The 23,542-nt window shown below is 32.1% G+C and overlaps 3 protein-coding genes across 3 annotated transcripts; all 3 read right to left on the reverse strand.

The window, feature by feature from the left end:
* Positions 1–2,065: 2,065 nt before the first annotated feature.
* Positions 2,066–3,872, reverse strand: LOC102587444 (uncharacterized). The gene is made up of 4 exons (XM_006341526.2): positions 3,505–3,872; positions 2,704–2,784; positions 2,538–2,609; positions 2,066–2,450 (listed from the first exon to the last, which is right to left on the reverse strand). The coding sequence occupies exons 1-4, from the start codon at positions 3,733–3,735 to the stop codon at positions 2,316–2,318; spliced, it is 519 nt and encodes a 172-aa protein (XP_006341588.1). The 5' UTR covers positions 3,736–3,872; the 3' UTR covers positions 2,066–2,315.
* Positions 3,873–7,553: 3,681 nt separating this feature from the next.
* Positions 7,554–8,264, reverse strand: LOC102587774 (uncharacterized). Its single transcript, XM_006341527.2, has one exon. The coding sequence runs from the start codon at positions 8,262–8,264 to the stop codon at positions 7,554–7,556; it is 711 nt and encodes a 236-aa protein (XP_006341589.1).
* Positions 8,265–13,667: 5,403 nt separating this feature from the next.
* LOC102588096 (AMSH-like ubiquitin thioesterase 1) lies at positions 13,668–20,860 on the reverse strand. The gene is made up of 14 exons (XM_006341528.2): positions 20,489–20,860; positions 19,195–19,259; positions 18,400–18,475; positions 18,132–18,323; positions 17,435–17,526; positions 16,682–16,787; positions 16,223–16,269; positions 15,683–16,016; positions 15,487–15,576; positions 15,339–15,401; positions 15,161–15,235; positions 14,781–14,843; positions 14,558–14,610; positions 13,668–14,235 (listed from the first exon to the last, which is right to left on the reverse strand). Exons 1-14 carry the CDS (start codon positions 20,606–20,608, stop codon positions 14,061–14,063), a joined length of 1,551 nt encoding a protein of 516 aa, XP_006341590.1. The 5' UTR covers positions 20,609–20,860; the 3' UTR covers positions 13,668–14,060.
* Between the last annotated feature and the right edge of the window lie 2,682 nt (positions 20,861–23,542).

Raw genomic sequence — 23,542 nt, forward strand, 5'->3', positions numbered from 1 at the left:
TCATAAAGAAGAAGTTTAGGCTAAACGGAGTCGTCAATAAATTTACAAAAAGCAACCATTAATACACATGAAAAAAATCATTCATAACAGCTTTAGTCGCCGCAAATACCTCTATTAGTCGATGCTAATACATATATTCAACGCAACTAAAAGTATGCATTAGCGGCTTTTGTCGTCGTTAGTAGCAATAACAATCGTCGCAAAAAGTCAGTATTAGCAGCAAGTATAGTCGCCACTAATAGCTTTAAAATCGCCGCTAAAAACTTGTATTAGTGGCGGCGAATTCATTTATTAGTCGCTAGTAAAAGTAGATATTACTTACGCCTTTGTTGTCGCTAAATAGCTATAACAGTCGTCGCGAAAAGAAAGTATTCACAGCAACGCCAGTCGCCACTAATAGGTATAAAAGTCGCAACAAAAAGTTATGGTAGCGACTATTATCGTCGCTAATGCTCTATTAGTCGCTGTTACAAGATCGTTTTTAGCAGCAAATTTTAACGACTGTAAAGTGCTATCTGTAGCGACTTCTGCGAATGCCTTTACTAGTTACAATAATTTGCCACTAATAGTTTATGCTTTTGCAAACTTAGCTTAGGCTACCACAAATTTATTTTGGGTTACGCATACGTATTATCCCATTAACAATATGTATAACATCTTCTGTTAATACACAAGTTTGAGGATGTTTTGCAATAAAAGTACTAATCAATATGTTCCTAGTGTTTACCACAAAGCTCGACTGTTTGTTACCATTAAATACTATCACTAATAATAGTAAACATTTTTTTCTTATGTATTATTAATTTTCAACAATATAGCAATATTTCATATTCACAAACACACAAATAGTATGATCGATTTTCATAATATTTTCAAATTTTCATTTTCTTTCTTATCAAGTGCATCTACATGCAGATTTCATTCGTATCAGACTATTTTGCAATTAAATAATCATACATAGCATCTTCATTACGTTGATCAATGAAAACAAAATCGTTCTTAAATCTATCATATTAAATATAATAACTTCATGAAAATCCTCTTCCTATTTATTGAATATGCATGTCTTCAATAGGATTAAGTGAATCCACGTGAATTCATTGGCAATACAAGGATAAAAAGTATTTGTTGCTTAACTATATAGTCGTCTTTGTTTTCTTACGCATCATTCAAAAAATAGGATAGTATCATCTTGCAATGAAAAGACTAAACTTTCATGTAGATGTATAACAATTCCACATGCAACAAAATAGGAGGTATTAGGTAATTCTTGGACTATTTATCTCACAATTTATACCTTAGAGATGGGATAAATTATCTCATATATGTGATGGAATAATTCTCAAATTTTTGTTCCATTAAATGTTTTGATTTAATCCAAATCAATATTTTTCGTTTTGTTGTCTTTTTATTGGTCACGCAACCAAGTTTACTAATTGCTATTTTTAGACGATTTACAAAAAAATTCATTTTGTCGTCTTTTTATTGGTCACACAAACAAGTTTGCTAATTGCTATTTTGAAACGATTTACAGTAAAAAAGAAAGAGTTGCTTAAGTGGCTAACACCTTGTACAGCAATCCTAAAAGTTGTGGATTTGAATCACCCCTTCCTGGGAGCTTCCATTATTTGCTTTCTTGGTGACTCAAACCAATAACGTTAGGATTGGAACTAGAGACATTAACCATATAAGCAACTCTTTCTTGTGTTCCATTCCATTTTAGTTATTGTTTTAGCTCATAAAATTTGTTCCAAAATAATTGTCATTTTAGAAATTCAAAATTAGAGTTGACAATTGTTTTCAACTATACCCTTGGCATTAAAAAAAGTATGCAAAATATTTGACAGAAAAAATCTATCTACCAAGCATAACCTAACGAAATTAACATTATATTTTTTGATTACTTAATAAGCAAAAAAAGCTATACACTGTATTTATTATTTTCTTAACAAGCATAAAAAAGCTAAGGCGACAACTAAAATAGAACGGGGAAGTGTAATAGACTTCAATAATGAAGCAGGCTTTCCTCATTTGACAGAAAGAATGAATCACAAATAGTTAAGACTAGCTAAAAAGAGCAAGACATGTCATTCTACCTTCAAGATCCACTTTCAGCTTTACCAACAAGAGTCCATACTACTAGTTGCTAAGAAAACATCAGATACTGACTGAGAAAACTAACAAGAGTTAAAGACCCAACCCAAGGGTTGTTAATTTCAACATACATGTACATTAACACCACCAAATAAATGGATGGCCACCAAAAACATTCAGTACCATAGAGGATGAACACGCGTTCTATGAATATAATCTTCTCATTCGAGATGGTTCAGGTTCAATGAAGGACCATCTGGAGCAGTTCCTTTAGACAAGTTCATCTCTGCATCAGTTACTCTCATTGTATTAGAGAAGGCCACCACATTCTTCATATTTCCTATTATATACTCATACTGGAAAAATAAGATTATTATTATTAGTCTTCGTATCTTGCAAAATACTAAAACAAGGCTTAACAAATCATGTAGAGTAGTACTTACTGCATCAACTTGTCCACTCCGGTAGCTCAAATCAATGGCTTGTTTATGGTTTAGCTCTGTCAAATCCTCAACCTAGAGGTGACAGACAATAAATCGTCCAGATCAGTGCTCGCAAAAGCAGCATAAAGAATGAATCCACACAAATGGACTAATGAAGAAGCAATACCTTTTTTTGCGAGTCAAAATACAGAGTTTTGTAGCTGGTATCTGTCTGTGGAACTTTACTTGCAGAGGGCCTTTTACCTCTCTGTTCAGAATTCAAATAGAAGGTTTCAGATACATAAGAATAAAGCAAGTGATTAAAACAACTTCATAAGAGACGCATTATGCTGGAGAAACAAAGAAAAATACAACACACTGTATTGTATATTGATAAACAAGTAAAAATAATATTTGAGTCGCGTTGTATACTGTCCTAAGAAATTATTACAATAATGTGAAATATCTCCCCAAAACTAAACAAACTCTCTACAAGGTATAAAGATTTCAGCGTAGTCTAATAGATAATCTAAAAATCCAAAAACTTTAGATTTAGGTTAGAGTTTCGGGTTGGCCAAAATTATGCCCACTCCTAATTAGTACGGAGATAAGTTATTCATGCTCGAGAGTGAAATAATAGTATCGAGATTAGTTATCTCAAAAATAAAACAATGAAAATGACAAAAATACCTCTGCGGTCTCTCAAACCCTTTTTCTACTTAATAAGATGTGCGGCATTTTTTTAACACTTCCATGAAATTTGATTTCCAAGGGCCTGAGCAAGTTTTGGGGGTTTTGGACTTCTGATCACAAAACTTTCATTTTTTTTTCATATAAAATGTATTTCGAAACAACTTTAAAATTTCTATCGTCAAACAAAAGCAGGAGGGAGAAAGTAGTACTTAAAGAAGCAAAAATACTGAAGTATATGCAGGTAAAACAAAGCATAAAAAATCAAACAAGAGGAAAAAAGAGTACTATACAGAACCTTATTATCGGCTGCTTCCTTGGAGGCTTTGATCTTCTTCGTCATTGTTGGCTCATCAGCAATTTTTGGAACTAATGTTGTCTTCCTTGTAATTACTTCCGATCCAGCAACTTTAGAGTTCTTCTTATTTATTGCTTCGATGGCGACTATTGGATTCATCACATTTTTTGCTTTGGCTATCCGCTTGCTCGTGCGGATCGGGTCAATCGAAGCTTTTGGATTTCTCCTCATTTCTGATCTCAAACTAAAGTAAAAATCACAGTAGAAAAGCTTTGATTTCTTCTTTCTCCTCTGTAACAGTAATACTTTTCTCTCTTTTGCCCTTGTTAGAGATGACAAAAATTGAAAGCAAGTGAGCGTTTTACGAGACTGATAAAGCTGTTATGAAACTGGCCTTAATTCGTGCAGAGCAGGGGTTTAATCTCTGTCGTTCAATTCGATTCCTGCCTGCAACGTGTAAGGTGGAGATTTCTTTGGGTTTGCTTGTTTCATCGCGTAATTGGAATCGTCTTATTTGGCGCCAAGGCGAATGACTTTTCCTTTCTTAACATTTATCTTATTAGTATTTTTTTTTATTTTGCTCTTTGAATTTAAAAAAATACATTTTATATTATAAATTAGATTGAATTGAACTTTTTAAGTTTGATTTTGATTAGTTTGTTTATATAATTCAAATTTTAATATTTTGTTTCTTAGAAGTTAGAACTTTGTGGAGTATTGAGGCCACACTGTTATAGTCCATGTCGTATAATTTCGTGTTGAAATGTTGTATAAGGTTGTTGGTTACTAATCTGGACCTTTGAAAATTGAAGTTATTATTATTGTATATGTATAAGGTAAGTATGATTGAATATAAGGTATATAATTTTGAATTTTTGAATAGTTAAAAATTTGTGATACTAAACTTGATATTCAATTTAAAATTTATAATCGTCTTTTAAAAAAAATGAAATATAACTCATAATTCAAAAATTTAATGTTAACGAGACCAGCTTCCTTTGAGGGAAGACAGAATTGAATCTATGTTGTGAAAGATTCAATTGATTGTCCCTAAAATTGCACTATACAATTAGAGTAAAACCATTTTAAATAATAAATATATAAATTATTAAATATCCTTGATGTAGTTGTGTATTTAATTTCACTCACCACGCAAGTCTTGTTTGATTAATTTGTTTGTTATTCTAACATTTGGTAATTGTTTAATCTCGTGATTAACTATCCCAATATTGTTATTCTTAAGAATCGGATGTTTGAGTTTTATGTATATATATGGTTCAAGTAGTAAAAACATTTTCTTCTGAATAATTTTTTTTAAATGATTATGATGTTCAAATCAACTTGTATGTATTTTGATTAATTTTTTATCAAATATCTACGGTCAATCTCATCTTTTATACTACCAAAATTATATATATGATCACCTATATTATTTTTGTACTATATAGTAACAAATTTTACCAAGTGGTAGTACTATATGAGTCAAATTAAGAACGTGCTCGTACTGATACTAGGACTGTTGAAGGACACCATCCAATGACTATACTCTCTGCTTCCTCATTTATTCTTTTTTCGTTACTTATTTGTATTGAAGTTCGATTAAATTTATATTTGTACCAAAGTTTCACGTCAGGCTAAAACAATTCCTAACAAAATAGACTCAATTTTTAGGGTTTGAATCAGAAATCTACCATTAAGAATGAAAAATACCTACCATATTAATTATCAGTAACAAAGTCATAATTACCACTAAGGAAATTCAAAAGGTCAGCATACAAAGAATGCAGGAAATTCAACATCTACGGTAAAAATATATTTTAAAAAATAGTTTCATACATATAGTATATTTTTTTCAAGGAAATGAATTCGGTGTTCAAATAAACACTCTACCTTCGCAAATGCATTTTACCGGAATCCTCATTGGTTACCTTCCCTACTCTATTTAAATACCTACGTATATTATTGTCCTCTCTTTGTCCCTATGGTCTTTTATATTATGATTAGTAACTCACTAGTTGTTTATGTCCCTTGACCTAAAAATGCAATTTCTTTCCCTATTTTTGGACCACCTAATGAAAAGTTCTTTGAATGGCTCTGGCTGGATATTTATTTAGTCGTGCAAAGCATAATGAATGATTTAAAGTTAATTATCTACCAATTTTGGTGGCCTAAATGAAGCTACTTTTAACTATTACTAATATATTTTTAATAATATACTAAGTGTGAGTTTGGACACGATTTGGTTGATATTTTTAAAAGATAGTACTAATAGTCAAAATAAGTTGAAAAATAATAGTATTTGAAAGTTGAAGTGTTTTGGAAGTGAAAATAGAGTTGAAAATTTTTATGAGTAAGAACTTCAAAAATCTGAGTTAATATCTATTTTTCAAACTTCAAATTTTACATTTTAGGTTAAGACGAAAAAATGGGTCAGTCTAACAAGCAAAATACTTATTTGAAATAGTCTCCGAATAATAACAATAGCATACTCAGTGTAGTCTATCAAGAGCTCTTTTATCCCTTTCTTTTATATAAAAATATTAGGACCAATTTCGACGCACTTAAACTAATTTAAAGTCTTTTTTATTTCTTATCAATATAGATATCGAATAACTATCCTTATCAAATTTAAAACTTAGATATATGGTGAAAAAATCACTTTAACATGTTATATATATGTTGGAATTTGTGTAGCTGTCAAGGGCTCTTTATAAGTTATTTTTCAGTATCATCCAAAAGTGAAAACACTAGGAAAATAGAAGAAGCCATGATACACACATAAACATAATTTCCAGTAATATATATTACTAAAATATATCTTCACCTACTTTGGTTTCATTTATTTAATTATATTTGAGTTGTGAACTTGGTAAGAATCATAATTTTGACTTTATATGGATGATATATACTATATTGTCTTAATCTCACAAAATAAGACAAAAACAGCAACGGACACAGTAAACCACTTTTTAAAGTAAAGTTTGAACCCAATCACTATATGGTACTATAATGATATACTATATTATAAAATAAAAATAAAAAAATAGAAAGGACAGACCTAAAAGTAATCTTGAAATTTATATGAAATAATAGATAGATATATCCAAGATAAATTATAAAGGAAGAAGCCAGAGAAGACAATCATAAAATAAGGTTTATATCTATGTCTTTGTGTCTCCTTAGACAATGACAGTGGGGGATATTACATGAATGATATGAATTTGTACATTTTAACTCATCCACCAAAAAATCATCTTTGAATATGGATTTTTTAAAAAATAAAAATAAAAATTGTTTAGTTATACATTCTAAATCAGGTGAAAAAAAAAAGATTTCTACTCACGAATTTCAAGTGATATACACAATATACAGTTTAAAAATATCTTTAACTTTCAAATTACCTTCGCAACAACTTCGACTTCAAAAACCCTTTCTTTTGGTATAAATATACTCATGTTTGTACTATTAAGTATACTTTTTGCTACATTTTCGATATAAATATACGACTTCTCTTATATTTTTAGTCAAATATATACTTTATGATGAGCTCAGAAATAAATAACAGATGTAAATATGGTAAATTCATAAATAAATAAATCATCCCTATTTATAAATACCCAATTCACTTTACAAACCCACCCCACCCATCACTAGATCCTAGGAAGTGTTTGATCATATATTTTTTTTTCCTTTTCAAAATATTATTTGGTTATTTATTCAAACCAGGTGGAAAAATTCTACTCACATTTTTTTACTTTTAAAAAGTGAAATATACGTTCAAACACAATTCAACTTTGACGTACTTTTTTTTTTCAACTTTAATTTTTCAAAATTTCAACTATGTCCAAAACTTAGAACTCATAATTTTAGATATTTCTGTTATCATGATAGCCAAACAAGACAAAATAGAGACGAATTCTGCAGATATTCTGAATACATTTTTTTTCCTTCTGTTCAAATAACTCAAAAAAATAATCAAGAAATCTTGAATTTATAACAAACTGTGATGCATTTCATATAGTGATCACTACAAATTGGTACAAACAATATCATTTCTTACTCTTTTTATGTTTCCCATTGCGAAACAGAGACCCAAATCCAAATAAATTTTGTGATGCAACATTAAGAACTGGACTAATTCTAATACCATTACCATAATTAGTCCCTGCTGCTCCATAATTCTTCCTTAATGGCGGTTTTTGAGATGATGGAAATGTGTAAAAACTTGCTGGTGTTGATGAATTCTTTATTTGCTTTAATTGCAGAGCACCCTGTTTCTTGGAATTTGGTACTGAACCAGTTGAATTGCTTCGAGATAATAAAGGTAATGACCAAAACGAACTACTTTTCTTGTGTGTATTAACACAATGAACACTACTGCTTCTTTTAATACCCCAAAAAGAATGATTCTTTTGTTGCTCTGTTTTGATTTCTTGTTTTGGGTTTTGATCATTTTGGTCAATTTGTGGAAGGGGTGGAAGAGATTGAGTCTTTTTTGATAAAATGGTTTGTTTTGAAGAATTGACAAACTTTTCTTGAAGTTGAATTGGGCGAATTAAGCCATCTGAAAAGAGTTCATCTGCTGATGAAGTTTCTGTATTGCTGATACAGAAATCAAATTCAGAATTTGAAGGAACAGGTTCTTGGATTTGTGTGTTGTGAAGAATATTAGTAAGATTTGAAGGTGAAAGATTGTGGGAAAAAGAGATTCTTGGACTTGTAGCTAAGCTTGGAGGCTCAGATATCATATCAATGGCCATTTTTTATTTTGTTTTGTTTTCTTTGGTTCAATTATTGAAAGAGGAGAGAAGAGGAAAAGGGAAAGAAGACAAATATTCAAATGTGATGTGGGAATACTGACAGACTACAGAGGAGAAAAGGAAATTTTGCAGAGAATGGTTGCAGAGTCAAAAGGAAAGAGAAGAAGAGGCTAAATAGGTGGTTGGAATTTTGGGGCACTAGTAGTTTGACAATGATCAGTGGTTTTTCTGTCTAAAACAAATACTAAAAATCTACTTGGATATTGGATAGGGTTATTTATTCTTTAATTAAATATCTCGATTTTGAATTTTAGTTATTGATAGAGATCACTTTTTTGGGATAAATTTTATGTAAGTTGAATATAAATTAATCAAATTTCAATACTTGAGAGATATATTATAGATTTTGTTTAAAAGATGATTAAAACGAAATTGTATCATGTACTTTAAGAGAGTTCACATGTTCATGTATTTATCCTTCTTTCTTTCTTTTTTATATATAGTTTTTCATATTTAGTGACACTTCATTATTTTCACTGAATTTAAATAAGTTATTTATAAAATATCTTCAGAAAAAAAGGAAAAAAACATATCGAACTTTGTAAATCATCTAAATTTGCGATTTAGCTTATATTGTTAGTCTATAAGGGCAAAATCGAATCCGTTTTGTAATATCAGATTATAAATGTGACATTTTTATAAAAGAAGGGCAAAATTGTTTCGTTTCACGTAGCCTTGAGAGAGTTTTGACCTTTTCAACAATTTCTATACTCGTCTAAAAAATTTCATACTCTTAGGTCAATATCTAAAATAAAATGAGACAAATAATGCAATGAATAGGAAATATATTGACACTAAAGGAATTCGTAAGAAGGGTATTTCATTAGATAGAAAAGTTTACTGAAGTTTCACGATCCATTATTAAATTTATTTCAATTCTAAAAGCTCGGGTTTAATAGTATGAATAACATGTCTACTCACTACAAAATGAGTATGCACGCTTAACACTTTTGGAGGATGTTAAAAGGGGAAAAGAGATACCTTCTTACTACGGCAACGAACTACTTTTATGAAACATTGAATGAGTCTTTATGTCATTATGTTAATTATTAGCCTCTATTACTCATGAAAATACCATAATTCTTTAGCAAGAAATTGTTTCTTTTAATTGCTTTGTTAGAATGTGCAACACATGTCAATATCCAAATATCAAATTATAGTGAAAAAGCTTAGGGTAATAATAATAATAATAATAAGTAGAAACCATGAATGATTTATTAACACTTTGAAGCAACATACATCATTTATACTAAGCATTAACATACATGTTATATTATTTCCATTGCTTTTGTCTCTACACGTTTGAGTCATAGGCCTAAATACAATTGAGTAATTTGACTACATGCCAATTTTTAGGCTATTGCTACTCAATTACGTTGGTTCTAACTTGAAGCACAAGATCCTACCATTAAAAAGTGTGACGGAGTGAAAAGATTCACTTATTGTTAACTAGAAATCTCAAGTAAGGTTCGAGTCACAATAAAAGTTATAAATTCAACATTTTTGATAAAGATCATATTTTATATTTAAAAAAATTACACAACTTATTAAGAATAACAAATAAAAAAAATTATGATTATTCAAAATTTATAAATTTAAAATTTATGAATTTGCGTTAAGTTAAAAAAGAGGGAGGTTGTGGGTTAACTTCTTTCTTCTCTTGACTTTTTGGTGTTTGCTGGCTCCAACCACCGACTTAATTATTATTACTATTATTTTACCATTTTTTCTTATTTAATTTTTTTTTCTAGATAACAGGCTTAGTATTTAGATGAATAAATTCTTCATATATAAATTACTTATTGACTAGGCAGGTCCTATGTTTTTTTAACATACACACCACAAATATAGAAAATAAAAATATAAATATAGAGAAGAAAAAAATGAGTCATGATGGCTTGTACATTAGGTTTAAGTATGTTTAATTATTGAAACATGATCAAGAAAAACATGGAAATTGTTGATTACAGGGCCCTTTCTCTAGATAATCCAAAATCCATCATTGATTTGTAATTGCTAACAACATAACTAGGTCACCACGAATAATTTATCTCGATTGTACCTTTACCAACTTTTTTGTTTACAGTTAATTAAGATAAATTGGAATTAAATAAGATACATTTTCCCTTTAATTTAATCACTTTCTTTGCAAATAAAATCAATTACACTATTTATTCCTACAAGGACATCAAACCTAACTTCAACGCTCTCTATGATGACTTTTGTCATGCCTCTATAAAAATTAAATTATGACAATCATTATCACTAAAGGTGAATTTATTGGGTCATACTTAATTCAATTCAATTACTTGTCCTAAACACAATAACCTCAGAGTCTACAAGAAATAACTTCTCAATTTTCACTAAGTATGAATAAAATTAGTGACAGATCAATTAAGGGGTGCATGTCAAAATATAAAGAAGTAAAATCGCGCAGAAATCAAAAATTGTCAATATAGAATATACACAATAACACAATATAATTTTTTGATAAAAGATTGATACCCCTCAAATATATATGCAACTCCACCATGGATAAGATTGCATACATGCTACTTTTCTTAGATTGCATTTATTAATTGCACTAGCTATATTGTACTATATATTATTAAATGTCACTATTTGTTGGTGACTCCCCAAAATAAGAACTGAAATATACTCTACCTTATTATTTATTGTTGTTTGACTTTTGTTACTACTTCCCTTGGATAAATTCCAATACAATAGAAACTATTGTGGATTGATAATTTGATATGACTAATAAATAATCATTAATACGATTTCAATTGGGATTAGTTGAAAGATTGTTGAAAGTTTCACGTATATTTGGTCTGATTCTGATGTAGAAGACATGCTTTCCATTTTCTTCTTAACAATGACATGATAACTACAGATTAAGCAAAGAATGCAAAGAGTACATGTTCTTTTATTTGACAGTTTATCAATAAACATGATTGGAAGATTTCACAATTGTGCTATGCAATACTTGTACGTTGGCTAGGTCTTACCACTTCCTTCTAGAACTAACATGGAAAGGTTTTTTTTGTTGCTAAAACTAGTTTAATATTGATTCTGTTGCCAACATTGTAGATTTATATCAGTTTTGGAAGGTTCTAAAATTGAATTGGCATCACTAAAATGGAGGTATTTAGAGACTACCAACATAATCATTGAATATAGCAAGGAGCCAGTTTATGAATTTTCAATAATCTCAAAATAAAAAGTTTTTTTTTTTTTTTTTTATGTGTGTCCAAGGAGAATCAAACTCCCATACAAGAGGCCGATAAAGCTTAAGGGGGTTCTGTCACTAATACTAGACCAAGTGATTCTTTGTCACTGAATTCCCAATAGATATTTCTTATATATTTAATAAATTTTCCGATATAAATATAAGATGTGCTAGAAGTTACTGGGTTTTATATCCTAGATCCTCTCCCCCAAGAATAAACAACAAAAAAACCCATAGGCTTCACGTGATTCGAGTTTTTTTTTTTTGGTGTCTAGCAATAACTTGCAAAGCGTGATAGGAAAAGGTAGACAAAAATAAAGTAACACGAAATGTTATATGCTTGATTGCAAAAAAAAAGAAAGTACGTAGTTTTCCATTTTCTATCATCTTTCGTTGAACTCGGGTCAACGAGTAATTACAAGCGGTCATGTTAATGTATCGAATCCCTTCTTTGACAAGGGAACACATCAGCTACTCTTTGGTGTGTAGTGTGTACAGGAAAATCCCGCAATAGTCTGTAAATCATACTAAAAATATAAATAGCACTAGGCAAGGCTTGGATCGATAGAGTCCCTTTCTATCAGTATCAGGGAATCTATTATCATTGGACCACCCCTTATAGCAAAAGTTACAAGAGAAATTAATGTTCACAGTAAAAAAATATCTGGAGTTATCCCATAAAAAGTATCTTTCCCTTCCTTGCCTGTTGGGTCATGGAAAAGCAATTCAATTTGACATAAATAAATAAAAAAAAGCTTTCCAAATTATTCAAAAGAAAAATAATTTAGGTTGGAAAATGACAATGATGGTAATGATTAACGAAAATCTAAGATTAATAGCAAAGATGTCTGACTATTACAAGTCCAGATCCATAGAACTGATGGACATAAGTGGGAGGTATACATTCATCAATGACAGCCCTCGTTCACGACAATGGTTGTGTCAATTTTTCAGGTTATTGACAGACGAACCATATTTTAAGACTTGACATGTGACCAAGTTATCTACATTATGCAATTTAGGCCCAACAACACACCTAAGTTGTGGATTCCCAAGCCATACAATACTCAGCGGGTTGGCCACAATTCACAACCTTACAAGATTACAGGGTCCCAGAATCAAGTATGCATTTGTTGCTATCGAAGATGTAAGCAAAACAAAAAAGTATGTCAAATCAAGGTGCTATTTTTAGTCCCCCGACAGTGCTAATTCAAAAGTACACATAACACCTTAGGCAAATCTTACATCAGAATGAGAAGAAAATGAAGAGGTTTCAAGGCATAGCATAAATTCACATGATTCACTCACTTTTGGATTCTATGATGGCTTAGTCCAAAGAACAAATCTGTAAGGTTTTTTGAGCCAAAGCAGATAATACGAGTCATGGGCAGAGATCAATCCTAATAGGCAAATTCCACCACAAGGTTTAAGTCTGCCTTGCTTTACCCCACCAATCAATCCACCCCAAAAGTTAATGCCTCGACCACAAGAAAACAAACAGTAGTCTATTCAATTCAGCCAAAGACGATAAAACAAACTGGAACTCAACCCCAACTTTCTCCCCCAAACAAAAAGAAGATAAGATTTAAGGGAACATACAAAGAAACAGCTGAGCAAAAAAAAGATTCTACATAATACAGACATGTACTGCCGACTCTAACAAAAGGCAGGAAGGATTACACTGCAGATATCCTGAACAGACACTTCCTCCTATATTAATCAGGGGCCCTGGACAACGAAATAGGAAATATCATGGACGAGATCATTGGAATTTGAGCACCATAAAGTTGTAGGATGGCACATAGCAATATATAAATTACTACCAAATAATGTTCTCCAAATTTAAGTTGTTAAATCATTCAATAACAAAGTCAGTCTTGGATAAAGAATTCTAACCTAAATCGTTTTTCTTTTCTTCTCAACCTCTATTTATATTTTGTCCGAAGCAAAATCTTTCTTTGAATTTTTAGTCATTCTAAATGATGCAACAACATACCTAATGAAATCCCACAAGTGGGGTCTGGGGAGGGTTGAATGCATGCATACATACCTTACCTCTACCTCGTGGAGGTGGAGAGGCTGTTTCCGTCATTCTAAATGATGAAGAGATAAAGTAAAAAATATTCTGAACCAACAAAACTATATTCACAAAGTACATGTGACAACTGATGTACAGTTACAATAGCTATGACGTCAATAGTTTTGACCATTTTGCAAGTTTACACACGATGATGCCTTAAAAAGAATTTCTATTTACACAAATTGTTCTAATTATGCGTATTCAAAGATGCAGTTCTATTTATATCTGCAAGAATGCCAGGCATGAACCTTTTACAACCTTTACCTGCACGCAATCTGCAGCTTCAAAGGTGAGAGTTACCCGATAACAACTATCAAATTGAGTATTCACCGATTATGTATTGAATCTCGTAGACCAACCAACATTAATCAATAAACAAGCACCATGGAAAAAGATGTATTTTCAAATCATTAATCAATGATCGGAGTCATCGCAGATCAATGACATCAAACTTCAAGTTAGAATCCATATAGACATCTGTACAATGCTTGTAAATTGGGCTACCATCTGGAGGAGGGTCATGCGGATGAAAACCACGCCTTGGACATTGTCGTATAACTGTCATTCCACCCGGATTTGTCAATCGGAATATTCCATGAGTTCTACGCACAATAGAATACCACAGATTAGTTAGATGAACATCATTAACTAGAGATAAAAGGGAAGATTGTCATTTCTCACTTGTAGGAGGGATACAATCCTCAACAAATAATCCCACCCACACCAGGACTATTTTCTCCAATCGTGGAAGATAGCTAAATATTTTTTGGTTAAGTAGCTAGGTTGAGTAACTAATCTCATCAAGTAAGATATATAAACCCTATCAAATGATTGTATAATGCACAAAACATGTACCAAACATCACCAACAAGGGCATTACACTAAGAGCAAAATCTACTTCACCAGAGATTGAGGCTACTTTACCTTGAACTGTCTCTTGGGGCCATTACTATTGCAATTGCTTCAGGCAACATAATCTGCTTAATCATTAGTAAAGGAAATAAGTGAATCCAGGATCAGTGATGAAATCATATCAATAATTAAACATAAATTCAGGTGCAATAGGCCATATAAACTTTGCCTCAGTTTTTGTAAACAAACTAGAGGCATATCCCGGTTGAGGAAGTAGAGTTAAGAGTACAGAAACCTGATATGAATACTGGGTGTGAACATCAATGGATGACATGAAACATGATTGCGTTGGATGTGTCTGAAAAAGAGTGCAAAGTCAAGAGTCATTACTTGTGACTTTATGGGAAAAGATGCTGTAAAATAACTTGTAGAAGATACCATGGACAACATTTCAATATACATTTCCTATTATGACTCAATAAATTGCAATTGAGTATTCTAGGTGTTCTACCCGCTACTTGATAGTTCTTCCACATATTTTCTTACAAAAGCATAGCAAACTCCACTAGATCACAGAAACTGAACTGGGACTTGATACAATAGTTTATACTTAACATGACGTCGTAATTCAGGAGTTATTCATCAAGGACTAGGATCTTCGCAAAACAGACTTACATGAATCCACCCAAGAGGAAACAATGATTGCTTATCTTGAACTTCAAATATTTCCTCCTCATTTGTAGTTTGACACTGCTTAGAAAGAATTTGATCAGGATACCATCCAAGGAAACACATCAAAAGAAAAATACAATTACTCTTTTTATTATGAATAATATAAATGAATCTTACTTACCGAATCTGATGTCGATTCCTGCTTAGGAATGATCAGAGCTGTGATATAAAATTTTCGGTTTTTCTGAAACAAGCAATAGTATGGATGATGATACAGTTACAAAGAGATAGTAACTGAAAACACAATGATAATTGTTAATGGGACATACTAGTGATCCAGCAAGAACACCACAGGTTTCAAGATTTTTGTTAGTATTGGACTTAGCTAACTTCATGAAAGTATCCATCACAGATGCTGACTACAAAATGAGAATAGGTGAAAGTATTTTATAATGTAAAATGAGAAAAAACGACAAGGAAATGGACAACCAAAAAATTGAATAGGAAAATGTAGAAAAATCTCACAATGTGCAATTGCAGGGGATCTTCAGAGCAGATTAGACCATCAGGTGATGATTTAACCAATCCACATTCCACCTCTTCAACTGGACATGCTGCGGTTGGCATCAAATCTTGTACCTCCGCAAGAACAGGTGGAGGAGAAGGTTGTCTAATGATTTCTGATTGTAGAGGGCTTTCTTCTGCATCAAAGGAAATCAATGAAGCAGGTTCCTCAAGACGCAGCACTGGCTTGTCACTGTTGACTGGTAACATTAATTCCTGACATGGTTTCCCACATTCTGAACTGATATTATCCTTCTTATCAGAAGATTCATTTTCCAGAGGCTGCTTCAGGAGGCTGTTTACGGATTAAGAATTATACTCAAAAGTCAAATACAAGCACGCTGAGAAATAAACTTATACGGTAAATAATATTATCTATTGGTAGCTCAGGAATGCATTATAAGCCCGGACAATGCTATTACTAATACGTGTAGTAACAGCGAAAAAAATTCACAAATGATAAAACATGTTGAAAAGAAATCAATTAACTAAGAAACTCACCTGGGGATCAGAACAGGGGTGAAGTCAACATTACTTGGATAAGACACCTGCATTTAAGTACAGAAGTTGTTATTTGTTAGACTTTAGTCCTTACATTTACTTGAACAGGTCTTAAGCCCTTATATTCCTGAAAAAGGTTTGTTCGCCGGGACACTCAATCTATGCCTATCCTCCCATGATCCAACTCAAGAGCTTCTGACCTTGTGCAAGAGTTTTATTGCAGAGATGCATGAGAATGAATTCAACATAAAAGACATTGGAGACTAGAACACCTACATCTTGATTAAGAGTCAGAATTTCATTGACTTCTCACTTACGAGAATTAAAATTGTATTTTACTATGCCAAAGTTATAAGAATACATCCTTCACTCTCCTCTGTCACTAGTTTGAGGACTATAATCATGTTTATCTAAGACAAAAATACAAAACAAATAAATAATATAAAAAACCCTTCATACCCCTCTGTCACTAGCTGGAAGCTGCAACTGTCCTCGAAGTCCATTCGGACCCAAGATGGAATGTCTGTTCAGAGTTTCATCCGTTGGACGCGGAATACTAAGTGACCTAGAAAAGCAACATAATAAACAAAGAAGAACATTGAATAAATAGTTGACATCCGGCAAACATAAGCTCAGTTTCACCTTGACTAATGCATTCTACCTTGCCCATCATTGTTTCTAATCCACATATTGTGCCAGCCTAAGAAGAGATTTTAATTTGCGAATGCTATAAAATATGATTTCAGCGTGTAGATGTGTGCTTGCTATGCTTTGTGGACAAGTTAAAGTTACAGCATTTACTTCAGGAATCTTTTAATCCAGTATACAATGCAAAATGTATCATTATCATTTAATACTCATGGCTTTATTAAGATAAAAAGAAACTATTCTTGACATCCATAGGTTTTTCTTTCATAATTTGTAGGCTCCAAGTAATAATAAACACACTACTCTAATGATGAAAGCTACAAAGAGGTATGTATACTAACGTCTGCTGGTGGTTCATGTATAACAGTATAAGTGATTCCATAGCTCTTCAGTAAATTTTAAGCAAGGTAAAATGAACAGATTCCACATGCAACATTCAGATTTAGCAAGAGACCCCAGACTAGAGCCAGAACTAAGCAACTACTCCATGCCATTAAAGTGCATTGATCGGGCACATTGGATCTAGCAATAAATTACAGAGTAATTTTTATTGGAGAAACGTACAAACGGCGGATATGCTCATCTACAGGCTTCACAGGCAAAAACTGTGTGGATGTTGGAACTTTATACCCAAATTCTCGAACAGGCGCCGCTATCTGTGAGATGCAGAAACAACAACATCATCAAAATAGACCATTAATACAAGCTGTAAAAGGTCCAACTACCCATGAATCTAGCATTTCGTTCACAACCTTTCACCTTATCTTAAATAAAATCTTCGAAGGCAATCTAACACAACCATAATCTCAACATTTTAAGTGGAGAAAGGTAAAGGGCTGAGCCCATTATCCATTGAATTTTGAATTGTCCACCATTGGCCATTGGGAATTTCTCAGTTATTGAAAAAAATCAATTTTAAGTAAGAGAAACAACATATGGCTATGATACACCAAAGTTTTCTTATAATTTAAAAGTTTCGTTTCCGGCAAGCCTCTTAGTTAGTGGAATTGCAATTATCGCTTTGGTAAGCTTCAAACAAACAGTTTTTCAACATCTTCAGTGCATCTCTTGATTTTTTGTTATTATAATTATATACAGTGTGCTTGGAGCACTGCACACCAGTAACCATACACTTTCTAGAAAATATGAAAGACAAATAGAACCCACAAAAACAGACTTGCACGCATTACAACCAAATTCAAGGCTGCCAAACAAGATCACTTGAATGACACCTGGGAAGTAGAACGTACACAACGCATACCTTATTTGTCCCCCAAGCCTTAAATCTTTGCTTATTGCCAGGAGAATATTCCCCTGAGAATCCTAAAAGATTATTTTGATGATGATTGTTCCCCTTATTTCCTTGATATGTGCTTTTTCTGTTTAGCGCCTCAAGTTTCTGTTGAACTATTGGCTTCAAATCCTCAAGCTCAGCCACAGCATTTAGTAATCTCTAGAGATCAAATATAAGAAAGTCAGATTAGGTAAAGCTTACTTATGAACACAGAGGAAAGGCATCGTTGTCTTACCTTTTTCAAATAAATTTTGTTGCTCTGCAGTGATGCTCGATAATCTCGATGGCATGGTATTGTCTCAGAGACCAAACTTAAACAGAAAAACACACGTAATTTAAATACATTGCCAGGCATTCAGAACAAAGTTAAGACATCCAAATCATTGAAACCACTTAGTAATTCAATCTAGAGGTTTCTAATTTAAATATAAAATAAAAACTTTAAGGGTTGATTACCCTAACTTGAGGTTACTCTATCAGACATAACCCATCTTTAATTTCAGTTACAAACTTCCTGCACTTGAAAATTTAGAGAAACCAAAAACTTTTTCTATACGTAAATTAACCTACTAACCCACTGGATAAGACTGGATAAGAATGTGGATTAAAAACAAATAAAATATTTATTAAGTATTTAACAAGCTTCTAAAACTCAGTTTTTTAAGAAATCTGGTGAATCAAAGAATGTTTTGGAAGGCTCGAGCATAAAATTTAGACAGTATTTTTGAATGCTTCTCTGTATCTTATGTTAGCAAGTAGTTCGGAGGTAAAAAATAAAAGAACTTTGATGCATGCACTATTGAGAAATGCTCTTCTTAGGAGATAGTACTATTATCCAATAGGACGGTTTGGTCAACTCTGAAAAAAAAGAAGAAGAAGAGAGTTTGGGTACTCAAAACTTGAAAGGAAGGTCTTCTAGCATCTAACCCCCTCAGAATTAAGCACAATAACAAACATAAACCCTAATGCAGTCTCTGACATTAACCTGAAAACAAAATATAATTTTGGATCATGTGACTTCCCTTCTCACCTTGAGAATCTAAGAAGCATGACATACAAATCTATGACATCTCCCTCTGCACGAAAAATGTCGGCCTACAATATCGTAACCATATCATTTCCTGCAATGTTGCTTGTAGAGAACAAAGAAGAACTTGGACTCATACAGAAAGGTATTTATAAACTATTCCTAGCAGCAAAGCACTTTAGCACCAAAAGGCATTCAATTGAGTGACATAAGAAGTCATAAAATGATGGGGAAGTTACTAACCAGTTGCATATCAGAACAGAAAATTCCAACTCAAACAGACACAATGCACCACCAAACAAGTACCATGCTATAGTTGCGATAATATTAAGAATGCAAAGAAAAGGCTCCAGAGTATTAACCAGGTATAGCAAACAATAATATAGTGGCAGTGGGTTGATCAAACAAGGGATCAATTGTGGCTAGCATAAAAGAATTAGCAAGGTTCTCTAAGATCATCAAAAGCAACAAGCAACATACAGATGTGATAGTTATTGGACAAAGTAGAAGCAACAATCTTAGGGAGATTCGGTGACTTCAAATATGTAATTGTATACCAATACTTGGCAGAGCTTAATTCTAGCTAATGCATCTGCTTAAAGCTCAAATAACATTATGACATCTTTGATCGCCTGTTCTTCTATACTATACCAAACAAGAGTATAACTAGAGTAAAGGGGATCATATATGCTACTCGAATTGGAATAGGATCAGAACAGACCCAAGAACTAACCTTGATGCAAAGCCAAATCTTAATGAAAATCCAGCATTGGACCTAAGTACTGACCTAAGAAATGAGCATGTGTTGCCCTAAATACCCCAAAGTGGAAGAGCTTCACTTGCTCTGTTTCAGCAAAACCTAAACAGCTAGCACTCCATTCGTGGTTCAATGGTTACTTATTTTAGCTAGAAAGGCATTACATAAGTCAATGGTAAAACCTGGGCAGTGGTAATCCTAGAGAGTTGCGAAAATTGTTTCCAATTATGGAAGTCTGCTTACTATTAGTTTCCCAATTAAAGAAATTATAAATAAATAAAATCACAATAAAATAATGATAGTGACAACAACAACGAAATACTCCCAATAGTTCTCCAATGAAAACCCTACAGTCGCCAATTATTTTCAGTATGCAAATAAAAATCAGTGATTCAATTTTCAAGCTTAGGAGTTGCACATGTAATGATATAGCTTTGATCATTGAACAATCGATCGAAAATTCACTAACTTAGTTCACAATTCACGGGAAATTCAAATAAAAAGTACAAATTCATAAAATAGGTTATGGAAAAGGAGGACCTGTTTGAGGACATTATCTGCGATGCGATAGTAAATTTTCAAAGCGATTCGATTATCCACATCGAGTTTCTTCGTACGCGCTGCGATGTTGATTTGCCCCGACGACGACCGAGTCATCATATTGAAGAATTTGGAGGTTTTAATTCCTCTATTTCTGCTTCCTTATCATTCAATTGAAGCAGAGCGTAATTCGTAACGTTGATCAGACACAGAAAATTGAGTCTTCAATGGCTGCCCGCCTGCCCCTGCTTGGAAGAGAGAGAGGCAGAGATTGGGGAAGGCACGGGCGAGGACAACAAAGAGGTCATTCACGAATCCTACGGGGGCAAATGTGGAAAGGCGATATTAGGGCTCGTTTGGTTGAACAAACATTGATACTCACACTCTTTTTAAAAAAATAAATAAAAATTCTTATATAATAATGTACCCACATGTCCTTTTTTATATTACTCGGTTACTCCCATTGTATATTGAAATAATAATTCATTTCAAGTTATATTTGAGCATATCATAATAACATACTCTTTATAATTTTACAAATTGGAGTTTAGAATAAGTAAAGGGTATACATATCTTATATTAATTTTAGAGGTAGAAAATATGTGATAGATCTTAGCTCAAGGGAGAAAATTTCAAAGTAGTTCGAAAAAAATACAAGAAATAACAGATACATTATTAACAAACAATACATAGTCTCAAAACTAATATTTATCTCAAAGATAGAGAGATTGTTTCGGATAGATTTCGACCCAAGGAGAAAAAGTCCAAAGTAGTCCAAAAAAAGTAGTAAAAGTACAAGAATAAGAAATAGTAACAAACATCATAAAATAGAAACTACGATAAAATAATATGATAATTAAAGTACAAAACAACAAATAATTACATAAATGAAAGGACTAGATACTACAAGAGCAATACTACAACAACTAGTATGAATGGATAACAAGACACACAAAGTGTTACCCTAATTTGTATCCTCCACAACCTCTTATCTAAGGACATGTCCCCGATAAGCTAGAATTGTGTTATGTTTTATCTAATCATCTCCCCGGTACTTATTGGGTCTACCTCTGCCTCTAATGAAACCATCTATGCCCCACTTTTCACATTTTCACATTAGGACATTTGAACATCTCATTTTCACATATCTGAACCATTTCTGTTTCGATTCCCACATTTTGTCCTTCCACTAAAGTCATTCTCACCTTATCTCGGATATCATCCTTTTTAATCATATCTCTTCTTCGTATGACTTTCAATTTCTGAACATGAGTCTTATACTGATCAATAATATCACTGATCATTGCCTTTTGCACAATCATTTTCTGAGATGATATATAAATTTTTAAATCTGCAATTGCTCGAAAAAAAATCAATTGAATCATCAGGTGGGATAAAAGGAAATAGTGTAGATGTGTCGCTTGATGATCGGATGCGCAATCTTTCAGCTTCAGGGGCTTGATCAGGATTCGAGGATACTCCTTAGTTCTTTTGCTTCTTTCGAAAATTATGTCAAATCGTTTTCTTATACTCCTCCTAGATCAACTTTGGTACGACAGAGGCCGTCGCCATAGATGAGGTAAAAATTCACAAAAAGAAGAAAGATAAAATGAACCCGTCAATAAGTTTCGTGAAAAAATAAAAGTATATCTTCATTTTAGTGCCTATCAATCACTCCAGCAAATGTTGGGTTTGTTAGATTAACATGACTAGAATGGAGGTAATTTTTTTATTTAAAATTTGTGTATCATCTAGCAAGGTAATTGTGCCAAAAAAAAAAGTGCAAAAAAATAACAAAGTCTTATGAAACTATTCAGAGAAAATGATCAAAATGGTCCTTAATGTACATGTGTTACTTTATTTTGGTCTTTAATATATCACACATGATTAAAATGGTCCTTAATGTATTATAAAAAGTGTTCATTCTAGTCTTTCGCCCTAAATCTAACAAAGATGTCAAAAGAAGGTGTTATTTTTAACGGTGGATCCCACATGTAGCTAACAAACTATACCATTGTTATCTTCTTTGTTAGCTCTAAAGAAATAGCTCTAGACACCACCATTTTCTCTACTTTCTCTAACAAAATTCATTATTTTCTCTTTTCATAAATATTATTTTAACTCCAAAGCAGTTTTTAGCCGTTAAATTATAATCCTTCTGATGTTTTCGTCGATAGTTTATTCAAGCTTAAACTAAGATCTAAATGAGCCCAAAACAACAACTTGACGGAATCTAATGCGAAAGCTTCCTTAATTGTTAATGATAATGTGAAAATTGCTTACTTCAGTGAATCAAAATGACGAAATAATTTTTTATCACAAAAAACATATAGAAAAAATCAAAATTTTACAATCGAATCAGTAAACAGAAAATACCATAAAATCTCTAATAAGACAAGACACCCAAAGCTTAGCTAAGTGATTTTCCACAAAGCTACATCATATATAAACATGAATTTTAATATGCATAAATGAGAATAGAGAACAATATTTAGAAATCAAGAGATAAAATAACATTTTAAGAGAGAAAATAATATTTTTTTTGTTAGAAAAAAGATGATAATCATGGAGCTCTTTTTTAGAGCTTGCAAAGAAAATAACATTATTATATTTTGTTAGCACGTGGAATTCACCGTTAAATATAACACATTCTTTTATAATTTTTGTTAGATTTAGGGTAAAAGACTAAAGTGAACATTTTTTGTAATACATTAAGAACCATTTCAATCATGTGATACATTAAGGACCAAAATAAAGCAACACATATAAAAGTACTTCTCATATTTTTCAAAATAAATAAAATACTACTACTAGTTTTTAATAAGTTGGTCTAACATACTCTATAATCTGATTCAATGAAACAGCACTATTTAGTTTTTTTTTTCTTTTTCCGCGGAAGATTGGAAAAGAGGATCCCAAAACAAAATTTAAAAAAAAAAAAAAAAAAAAAGCAAGTTTCGGGTCATGTTACATTATTGAATTAGCCAACGAGAAGAAACTATAGGTATTTTTAGGTACAAAGAAAATGACTCAATATATATATATATATATATA

The sequence above is a fragment of the Solanum tuberosum genome, unplaced genomic scaffold, assembly GCF_000226075.1.
Source record: "Solanum tuberosum cultivar DM 1-3 516 R44 unplaced genomic scaffold, SolTub_3.0 scf00026, whole genome shotgun sequence".
Classification (NCBI taxonomy): domain Eukaryota; kingdom Viridiplantae; phylum Streptophyta; class Magnoliopsida; order Solanales; family Solanaceae; genus Solanum; species Solanum tuberosum.